General features: G+C 46.9%; 1 protein-coding gene across 1 annotated transcript; it reads left to right on the top strand.

The window, feature by feature from the left end:
* Positions 1 to 6,950: 6,950 nt before the first annotated feature.
* On the top strand, positions 6,951 to 10,948 carry LOC123123578 (transmembrane protein 184B). Its single transcript, XM_044544106.1, has 6 exons — positions 6,951 to 7,394; positions 8,316 to 8,389; positions 9,398 to 9,547; positions 9,656 to 9,941; positions 10,091 to 10,324; positions 10,480 to 10,948. Exons 1-6 carry the CDS (start codon positions 6,966 to 6,968, stop codon positions 10,798 to 10,800), a joined length of 1,494 nt encoding a protein of 497 aa, XP_044400041.1. The 5' UTR covers positions 6,951 to 6,965; the 3' UTR covers positions 10,801 to 10,948.
* Positions 10,949 to 11,452: the final 504 nt, after the last annotated feature.

The following is an 11,452-nucleotide window of genomic DNA, read 5'->3' on the forward strand; positions in this document are numbered from 1 at the left end:
ATCTTATTCCTATGAATAAATTTCTGAAAGTTTTGGCCACAAAATTTTTGTCAACGAACTTCACAAGATTGATAGGAACTACTCACATGGATGCATAGAGGCTATAGTACAACTAAGGAGGTGTGAGGTGATGTGTCGGGCTCTAGACGTCGATCACATTGATCGAGTCATCGATCATAAAGCAGGGGCAATAGGGACAAGGTGAGGGGTGATTGGTGATTGGTGGATCACTAACCAACCTATACTAAACATATAGGATAAACATGTAGGTAACAATAGAAGGTTACAAAACCAGGCTATGAATCAGAATAGGTACAGACGAACAACGGTAGCAAAATCTAATGCAAGCATGAGAGAGAAGGAATGGGCGATAGAGGAATGATCAAGGGGGTTTTGCTTGCCTTGAAGCTCTGTAGACAGATACGGACCCTCGACGGTGAAGTAGTCGATCACCGGATCAACAGGGGTCTCGGGGTTTACCGGAAAAGAAGTAATAGAGGGGGAACACAATAAATAATAGAGCAATCAAATGCATCGCAAAGCATGACATGGCAATACGTTGTGCTAGGGGTGACCTAATGCAGTGCTACGCGTTACAGACGGAGCGGGTATCCGAAAATATTTTCCCGGCTCCAAGCAATTATCGGACAGACGAACCAGAGGGGAAGGTTACATGTTTGTAGTGTTCGAGGGGTGTGACAGGTCAGCCTGAGCATTCGGTCTTTTCGATTTGTTCGGTTCGGTCTTTTCGGTCTTCCATAATTGAAGACCAAAATAGTTTCGGTCTTTTCGGTTATTCACTATTCGGTCATTGGTCTTTACTATTCAGTCTTCGGTCCCGACCAAACAGACCAAATTAATTGTTAGAACTCATATTCCAGTACCAATACATTTTTACATTTGACCGAAAGTAACAAGATTCATATTTAACACAAAGTAAGAAGTGTGTTTGGTTGATGCCAAATGCAATCAGTACCCAGTACAAATTTCCATATTACTACAAGATGACGAAAATAGAACATAATCCTGTGCTTTGGTTAAGATCTGCTCTAATAATGCCTAGAAATAACAAAGAGATTTACAGATACATGTTTTATACAAATGATATACACATGTATATATCTAGTTTCAGGAAACAAGCACTGTGTACATATAGGAATTATGTACTCGGGATTTAACATGCGTGGACAAAAGCCAAAGTGCAAAAATAAATAGAAAACAAATCTTCCATTTGCAAGGCCGATTCAATGTTGATACATAGACCAGATAGCAATAAGAGGGTCCATGTCTGCAGAACAACCCAAATGACTACAATAGCTACTCTTGAATCTGCATCTGCCTATAGATAAGCATCATCTCTCTCATTCAACTCCTCATCATGATGTTCGGATTCAAATTCAGCTAAAGATAACATCTAAAAAAAGAGAAAGTTACTCGTTATTAGATGCACATAGAGCAGATAGCAGTAATACAATTTGACATTAATAAAAAGCAAAAAAGAACGAGCCACATAAACATAATAAGACATGTTGGGCGTTATTGTTATCAAGAGGTCATGCACACTTTATTAATTTCACTACAAGAAGGATATTTGAGATCGGATCAACCGGCATCAACAGTTTAAAAGGCCATAATTTGTTGAGATCTAAATGTTTGAACACATTTGCTTCCATGTAAATAATGTCCAGGGCAACTAAAACTGTTTTTCATGGGACACAAAGCAAGGGCAATGTGCAGCTCATTTTCTTCCTCTAGTTAAGAACAGTACAGACTTCAATTTGTTGTCTCCAGGTGCTAACATTTGACAAAAAACAAGGGTATGTGTTGCCTACAAAATACCTGCAGCAGTGCTTATTTTCATGGGAATCAAGGGTGTTCATAGATGCGTGAAGTGGCTTGCTTACCTTCAACTGCGATGTGAAGAACATAAGGAGGTTAGTAGGCAGCGAGCATGCGAACAACATGGAAGAGGACTGCAGCTGTTGAACAGGCCATCGGGAGGTGGAGCACTGGCAGCGGACGACTGCATCGCGGGCAGTGGAGCGACCAACGAGGGGTCGGGGATGGCAGTGCAGGGCACCGGCCTTCATCGGTCAGGGGCGTGTAGCACGCCTCGCTGCGCGTCGGGGACTCACGTCTCATGGGGCATCGGGCGAACTACAATGGCGGGTGATGAGCTGCGGCTAGGGTTCGTAGTGGGAGAGAAGAAGAGGTACGCGAGTGGATCAGCTGCCGGCTCGGCTGGTTCCTGTGTGAATCGTGGGTGAGGACGTGCTCGTGTAGTCGTGTGTGACCATTGGGCTGGCCGGATGGGCCGTAGATAAACATGGCATTGCCTTTTGCGCACATGCTCTTTTTAATTCGGTCTATACGGGCTATTCGGTCCCGAAGACAGCAACACCGAACAGACCATAATTAGTTCGGTCTTCTATTTGCACAGACCATATTTTATTCGGTCTTTTCTAGTTTGGTCTTTTTGGGTTCGGTCTTTGGTCTACGGTTTTATGCCCGGGGTGACCTGTGGCGTACAATTCCTTCAGACCTGCATTTTCGTCAGTAACACTTGTGGTCTCCTCAGATGAGGGGATTGAAACCACATAGACATTTGAAGATATAGCAGGAGTTGAAGCATTTGAACATTCAGCTGAAGAATTTGCATTATCACGTTCAAGACATTTTAATCATGGAGCAGCAAATTCTTCCCGAGCGGTGCTGATCTATTGAGCGAGTAACAAATCGTTGTCTTTCAGAAGATCATCATGAGATGCTCTCAGTTTCTTGAGTTCTTGCTTCCTTGAAATACATAGGACAACTTCTCATGTGCGGCTGAGAGGGCCACATGACGACTTTCAAGTTCGTCATACTTTGACTGAAGACGTTCAAGGTCGTCAGTCAGAGTTTGAGTGCGTTTCATTTCATCATTCAACAGCTCATCACTTTTGTCTAGTAGGTTTTGAATCCTTTCCATACCGGTTTGCTTCCTTGTGGCAATATTAGCAAGTTTGGAATAGCTAGAGTCATGTTTTCATCAGATTCATCTTCACTTGAGAAGGATGAAGAACGGTTGAGTACCTTGGTGCCCTTGGCCATGAGGCACGATGCTGAAGAAGATGAATCATGTTCGAAAGTCATCATTTTGAGTGTCTCCTTGAACTCAAGGAACCAGGGATCCTGACAGGTACGATGCCCTTCATAGACATCAGAGATCCGGTCCCAGATGAGCTTCACATTGCAAAGATGCATAATGCGCCTAAACTCATCTCTGGACAAACTGGAGCAGATGACGACCCTTGCCCGTATATCCAGCTGAGTATACTTGTGAATGTCATCAGCATTGGCTATCTTGCAGAGGTCAGTCAATCCCATCTCAGTGACGGTCCACAACTCAGTGTTCATGGATAGGAGACCCTTCCGCATCATAGCCTTCCACTTGGGATAGAAACCTTGATCATACATGCGGTCAACATAGCTAAAACCCTAGCCAGCACGGCCTCGTCAACGCTGCCGTGGGCGCGGCCAGCACTGGCTCATCCGCGTTCCCTCAGATGGTGCTGCCCGACTCGCCCCGCGCATCGGCTTGCACCCTGATGCCCGGCTTCCACGTCTACCCGCAGGCCTCCCGTCTCTCCAGGGAGTGCTCACCCGAGGTGAGCGTGGTGGCGCCTTCCATGCCCGTGCCCGCGCCCATCGACCTCAACGCCACACCGGTGGCCGGTGGCTCGACATCCAGAGGCACGAGGAAACGCGCGCGGCACATGCCAACCGACGTGTTGGAGAGACATTGGGCAAGACCCCAAGACGGGCGCCGAACAAAAGGCATCAACCTTTTGGATTTGTGTCCATAGCGAGTTCCATGAGCGCAAGAAGTTTCCGCTGTACCAAATAGTAAGCATGCGCGGGTGGGTGTCCATTTCGAAGCGATGGAGGGTGATCCAACAAGAGTGCAACAAGTTTTGTGCCACTCTTGAGAGCGTCATGGCCCGCCCAGTGAGCGGCATCGGCATGCAAGACATGGTGTGCTAGCAAGCCGCCCTCTTTTGTGTCATTCCGTTTATGCTTGCGTGTTCATTTGCATACCATTTGTCAATATGCTTGCATGAAATACATTTGTAGGCATTCAAGGTCCAACACAATGACAAGTGCTTCGACCTCTCCCATTGCTTTAGGGTCATCAAAGACGAGGAAAAGTTCAAGGCGCAATATGCCACCCTCAAGTCACGTGGGGGGGAGCAAGCCGTGGAGGAGGTTGGGGACGGCGAGAAGGCACGACCGTGGGGGAAGACCAACTCCAAGAAGGAGGACCAGCGGGATGCGGCGTCGAACGCCTTGATCACAAGCATGGAGGGCATGATGAGCAAGAAGGACTCAAGGAAGGAGGAGCGCCGGTGTTATAAAGAAGAGCAAATGAACGCCTTCATGAAGATCCAAAGAAGGAGGCTTGAGATGAACGCGGAGAAGCAAGCCAAGATGCTTTAGATGGAGGCGGAGAAGCAAGCCAAGATGCTAGAGATCGAGGCCGCCAATGCCAAGACCAAGGCGGAAGAAGTGGCTCTCACGAGCATGATGACCGGGCTGGAGATCATGAAGGTGGATCTCAACACCGTGTCGCCAAGAAAGAGGCCGTGGTTCGAGAAGATGCAGGCCGACATGCTCAAGTTCGACGACGAGTGATCTATGGCGGCGAGCGCCATCCTTTTTTTGTATGCCGGCAGGTGTGCTGGCATGATCACGGGGCCGCGATGGCGTGGTCAAACTCAAGTCCCACCCCTTTTTGTGTGCTGGCATGTTGCCGGCCGCTGGCGAGTGCGCCAGCATGAACTGTGTGGTGTTATTTTGAAGCCGGCATTGTATCCGGCACTGGCATGGTGCCGACATTAGACATGGCCGCTGGCATGATCTATGGCCGCGTGCCTTTTTTAAAGGTTGCGTGAGGATATGAAATGGGTTTGCACGTTGGACGCACTGTCGACCCAAATCTAAAAAAAGGCGGACGCCGGGCGGGCGGCCAACCCAAATGAAAAAAAAAGAATAAAATCGTCGTCCGTTTTGATCGGCCCGTTGGAGTTGCTGTTACCACGCGCGTCCTCCATGGGCGTGCCCCTGCGCGCATGGAGAGGAGGGGGCTAGTGTTCCGTTGGCGCCGCAGCATGCAGACGCCTAGGGAGTTAACAAAACCAATCAACGGAATGCTGACTTGCTAAAACGGATAGCTACCACACCGAAGCAATATTGGGACGTTGACACAACTGTCAGCTGCAGCACTGTCCAGTTTTCGCCGGGCTTTACTTAACTTGCACATCAACGTCATGAGCAGGCACATGGGTGGACTCTAGCCGTGTCCTGCTGGTAAATAGGCTGCAGATCAAGTAGCAGGTTGCAAATACTAGATCGGTAGCCGGTAGGTAAGCCGTAAGCACGGTGGTAAGGACCGAGGAGAACAAGTCGACGGTAGTTATCGCCGATCGTCAAGCTGGCTCCACCCTCCACGCAACCAACGCATCATGGGCATCATCCGGTGGTTTCTCCAAAGAGAAGAGAATAATCATATGCCCAATGCCCTGCATACACCTGCAGACCGTCCAAACCCAATGAGCGACGACAGTGTGTCCATTTTAGGCGCCAGCCCGCTGGAATGTTGTTCGTTATGATTGATAAGCTGTTCCATTATTATTCCATAGAAAGAAGGGATAAGCTGTCTTATTGAACCGCACAAAAACTGGCATTGTTTGATTCCAGACAGCCGCAACAATGCAGGGCGGATGCTAACTCGTTAACAGAAACAATCACGCATGCAGATGCTAGCTTGCTAGCGTAAACAACAATATGCAAGATCGTCCCTAACAAATATGCCAGATCAGTCAGTTATCACTTATCAGTAGCTGCTGCCACACTTAATTTCAGGCTGCGATATACTCCCACAGTCTCTGAAGAAGAAAAAAAACCTGCCAATTTTCCTCCAAGTTAAACGGTCTAGTGAACGATCAAGTTTGCAGAAAAAAATCATCCATAATTGGTTGTTGACAGTTGTTTTACATCAATTTGGTCAAACTCTGCACGATTTGACTTGAGACAAAATCACCTTCTTTTAAGAGAGAGAGGAAGTAAGGTCACTATCGCAAAACGTTTTCGTTCTCCCCACAAAGGGTGATGATGGTTTCTTGCCTCCCGTCGGCGCCACCGCCGGTGCCTCGCCTCCTGTGGCCTTAGCGCGGTGGACCCCGACCTTTACTGGCGAAGGCTCTTGCTCTGTTTTAGGTGTTTTTTGAAGATTTTTTAGGGTTTGTGTCCTTTTTAGGAAGGCAAGACGGGGGAGGCTCCCTAAAAATGGAATAAGGTTCTTCTCATCAAGCCCTGTCCCGGCAGTGCGTCTAGTGTCATCGGATGACGTGTGGAGGTGTGTCTCCAGTGGATATGATGGGATTCGGTCGGTGTTTGTATTCAGTGGATCCAGGTTTCGTGCGTCTACCTTCACGTGTCTGAAGGTTGGACCATTCTAATCTATGTTTCTCTTCATCAGGCGGGTTGTTGTACGCTAGTCTCATGGGGCCTTATCACGACGACTTTCAGACTATCTAGTACAACAATGTTTGCTTGGCTCACATAAGGAAGGGGCGCTGACAGCAGCTGCGATTCTACATGTAATATGTGGGGTCTTCGACTCGTTCCAGTGATCGTAAGGTGGCACACATCACATGGATTCTCGAAAGTAAATGGATCCATTCAAGATCAAGCAAAAAGTCGTGAAAAACCGCAACGACTATGCAGGCAGGCAGGCAGGCAAGGCAAAGGTAGCAGCATCACGTGAGAGAGAAACCACCAGGAAGGAAAAAAATTCAGAGGAGACTTGCAAGGAAAGGAAAGGCTTGGGAAGCATCGTGCCCCCGTTCAAATCCCCAGATTTATAAAAGTCAAACCAAATCCCCAGAAACAACGCAAAAATTCAAGCAGCAACCGGCAATACGCGTATGCCGATGGATGCTCATCAACACCTCGGCTCGGCTCGGCTCGCACTGTTAACCCCTTTCTCTCTCCTTTTCCTCCTCTCAGAAAAAGAAAACCCTTTCTCCTTCCTCCCTCCCTCCCTCCCTCGCACGCCCAAAAAGCCTAACCACCCGGCCCCGACCCCCGACCAAACCCGGACCAGACGCCGCGCGCGGGCGCTCGCGAGCGACAGAGCGGCCGCCGCGCCTCGCGTCTCGCTCGCCGCCGACGCGGTCCGGTGGGGTGGGGGCCTCGCCGCGATGGATTGGGCGGCGGTGGCGTACACGGCGGCGGCGCTGCTGTGCGCCGCGGCGGCCACCGTCATCACGCTCGGCCACATATACCGCCACCTGCTCCACTACGCCGAGCCCATCTTCCAGCGCTTCATCGTCCGCATCATCTTCATGGTCCCGGTACGCTCCCCACCTTCCCCCTTTTCCACGCGCGCCAGATCTGTCGCTGCCGCCGCCTGTTTTTTTTTCTTTCTATTATTTTCCTGGGGCTGAATTCGACCAGGCCGCGAGCCCGCCCCCGCGGATTCGTGACGAGATCGTGCTTCGGACTGACCTATGATTGAATCCAAATTAGGGATGCAAGAGGGGCGGGTTGGTGGACAATATCACAGCACAAATGCAGTGTTTATTTTACAGCTAGTTAAGGAGCTAATTGATGCGTTTCCCGGGAGGCTGCTTGCTCCCCTGAATCCCTAACCCCAATGTGTTGTACTACTCGCATTAGGTAGAGCATGGTTTCCTTGTTGATCTGCAGTTGGGATCTGTTGGCGATCTTAGGTTTTGATGGGTGCCCAAGTTGGGTTGTGAGTCGAATTCGCGGTGGTAGTGAGGCTGTGGTTGGAATATCTGGATTTAGAGTGCTCCCTGACCAACATGCTCCTGCCGTCCGAGCTCATTATGAAGCTTGGGAGCAGTAGGAGTGTCCTGCAATTTTATCCTTGATGTGCAAGCTAGTCCTATTGGAGAGAGCTGATCATCATGGGTTTTCAGCTTTTGCTGTTGTCATTTGTCATGAATAAGCAAATTACTTCATCTGAGTGCCAGGGGTCTGATAGAAACGGAAACGTTCGGTTCTTCAAGGGTTCTCTAAGCGCATTTCCTTCTGCCGTAACATCGTTCCCATGTGAAATATCCTCTAATTTCCATGCAGCTGTGGAACAACTGTTTGAGCATTTTGACTGTTTGTTAGCAGATCGTTATTCATCAGCCACACATTTACATTTCACCCTCGTATCTAATTGTATTTGTTTGTTTATCTGTAGTCCCTTTTATGTTGGTAACACTCCATCGTATGAGCTCTGAAGACACGTTGTTTTGCAGGTCTATGCAGTGATGTCATTTATTTCCCTTATCCTACCAGACAATGCAATATATTTTACCTCTATCCGAGAAATGTAAGTCGCTGTCTTGCAGTTCAAACTTCTTTGGTACCATTACCATTAAGTGAATCAGTGGGCTGAATGTGAGATTATGGTTTCAGCCTGTTGGTGTTTCTATGGTCTTAGAGGTCTAATTGTAGGGGGGGACAAGTGGAAGCTTTTTTTGCTCTCTTTAATGGCATATGTACAAACATTCCTTTTTCTGCTACCATGTTAAATTTATGGTCTGCAATATGTGATCTGTACACAAGATTATAAGTTTGTAATGTCGTGTGACATTCATAAGCACTTCCGTAGGCTCGAGGTATTGTCCAAATCCAACTGGATATGCTATCAATATCAACATTCTGCTGACTGCTCATGAGCTAAGCACTGATCATAACTAGTGAACATAGTAGGATCCGTTATATACCTTGTGCACAACTGCAACCATACTCCCATAGGCGTATGCATCACAGATCCGTATGTGGTGTTTTAGAGGATTCATGCATCCATTAGCTTTAATTATCTTCCTACGAAGTATAGCATGATAGAGAATACTTCCTACGAAGTATAGCATGATAGAGAATAACCAGCCAGGAGTGTGTGATGATCTTTTTTAGTGTAAAATTTGCTCTCTGGTGTGAAATTGTAAATTAATAATCCTAGGTTATAAAATGATAATATGTGCTTCCACTTTGCCATGGCCTAAATTCATGCTGCCCATGTGGTTTCAACAACTCTTGAGTGTGTAATGACTAATGACCAAAGAGGTAGTTGTGTTTAATTTATGAAATGCTGGCCATTTCATAATTCTTCTCTTCTTTTCCTTGTCTGTGCTGGCTATGCACTTTAACAGGTTAGCCTGAGTTAGCATATTATAATCCCAACTTTAGGTGGCATTTTATCTTACTGATTGTTGCCCATGTGCTGTTTTGTCTGCTTGTTTCTTGTCTATAATAGTCTTTCACAAGTACCTGAACTAAGAACTGCATGAGTGTATATCCATCCTATGCTAAATTTCCCTTAACCATAATGTTTCAGCTATGATGCTTGGGTCATCTACAATTTCTTTTCACTCTGCTTGGCATGGGTGGGAGGACCTGGTGCTGTGGTGGTGAGTTTGAATGGCCGAACCCTGAAACCATCGTGGTTTCTGATGACTTGCTGTTTCCCAGCTATTCCTCTAGACGGGTGCGTATGTCTCCTCCTGCATAATAAGTGGCTACCATAACAATTATACATTGGCATGTTCTAACATCCTTCATGAAGTCTAACTGATCTTTTATGTCACTTAAACAGGCGTTTTATACGGAGATGCAAACAAGGCTGTTTGCAGTTTGTTATTCTTAAGCCTATCTTGGTGGTTATTACCTTCATACTTTATGCTAAAGGAAAATATGAAGATGGAAACTTCAGTGTCAACCAATCCTATTTATACATCACTATCATTTACACAATCTCATACTCGATGGCGTTATATGCTCTTGCATTGTTCTATGCGGCATGCAGAGATCTACTTCGGCCATATAATCCCGTCCCAAAGTTCATTATAATCAAATCAGTCGTGTTTCTCACATACTGGCAGGTACATATAAAACATCAACCCATGTTTTCCCCTCTTTGATAGTATGATAGGGTGCCAACTGTTTTTCTCCTCACATATGGTCATGTTAAGGAATTGTGATGTCATAGTAGGTTCTGTCCATGCAATAATTTGAATTTTTTGCATTGTAGGGTGTCCTGGTTTTCCTTGCTGCAAAGTCTCGATTTATCAAGAATGCTGAAAAGGCTGCTGATCTCCAGAACTATGTGCTGTGCGTTGAGATGCTCATAGCTGCCATTGGGCACCTATTTGCCTTTCCCTACAAGGAGTATGCAGGTGCAAATGCTCGCCCTTCGGGTGGTTTCAGGGAAAGCCTTCTTCATGCTTTGAAATTCAACGATTTCTACCATGACACTGTTCACCAGGTAACCAGGATCTTAGACGCCTATTCCCTGTATCTGGCGCTCACTGTCTAACTTCTCGATCAAATCGGCTCCATTCTTGTTTGCTGAAGGAAACTACATTCTTGTTTACTGTGCCTTGCCTGTATCTTGGTCTAATCGGCTTCATTCTCATGCAGTTTGCTCCTACCTACAACGAATATGTGCTGTACAACCACAATGAGGGAGAGAGTGCACCGACAAAGTTTCCTTCAGGGAGCGCCGTGCCAAGTGTCCGGGATGTGGAGTTGGCTGGCATCACCGTGATGCCGCCCTCAAATAGTCCAGTGACCTCAAGCGTGTCATCCAACCAGGTAGACCAGGACGAATCAATGACCACTCCGATCAGGAACAAAGTGGACCCGCCTGGAGGAATGTACGACCTCTCGGACTTGCTCGACGTGGACTTGTCTAGCTACCCCGCCAAGGTTCCTGCAATCTCTGATGTAAGAAAACAATGACCAGGTGCGACAGCCAATGTGTCTCGGTAGCGATTGGGGGAAATTGTGACCTTCCATTTTGTCATAGATAACGCTGTAAAAATGTGTGTGTACTACTTCCAGTTCCAGTCTTTCCCCATTGAAGAAGGGGGGTTTATTCATGCCTGCACCACAGCTGTCCCACGGCCTCTCTCGCCCTACTCTTGACTAACCGTGTACAATGTTGTGAGCTCAAGGTGAACTGCTGTGACATGAGACTATGAATACCATACTAATAGTTTGCTGATAGCAGTTTTGGTGCGTTCACTGTCCTTTTTGATTGGTGCTGGGTATCTTTCTTGTGCTTCATAGATATGACAAGATATGGTTTGCTGAAGCTAGACATGTATGAGCGGTTGCCTTGCTAAAGGCGACCGTCAGTAGCAATGCAAGGAAAGAACTTTGAGCTGGGAACATTTTGGTTTGCTATACAAATACTTTGAGAAATAGGGTGATTGAATACAGCTTTCCGCCTATAGCTCCAAAACACTATATACATATACAAATACAAAATGATTTATGGTCACACTGTTCAAAGGATGGCTAAATCATCCGGATTATTGGTGTTACAGCAGTGCTATCATTTGCACCAACTGCTTCCACATTATGGTCAGTTTGAGCAGAGCTCTGCTCC

Source organism: Triticum aestivum, chromosome 5D (genome assembly GCF_018294505.1).
Source record: "Triticum aestivum cultivar Chinese Spring chromosome 5D, IWGSC CS RefSeq v2.1, whole genome shotgun sequence".
Lineage (NCBI taxonomy): Eukaryota > Viridiplantae > Streptophyta > Magnoliopsida > Poales > Poaceae > Triticum > Triticum aestivum.

Coding starts and splice junctions, on each gene's coding strand:
- LOC123123578 (XM_044544106.1), top strand. CDS start 6,966: ATGCCGATGGATGCTCATCAACACCTCGGCTCGGCTCGGCTCGCACTG. Junction 7,395..8,315: donor GCATCATCTTCATGGTCCCG/GTACGCTCCCCA, acceptor GTTGTTTTGCAG/GTCTATGCAGTGATGTCATT. Junction 10,325..10,479: donor ACCATGACACTGTTCACCAG/GTAACCAGGATC, acceptor ATTCTCATGCAG/TTTGCTCCTACCTACAACGA.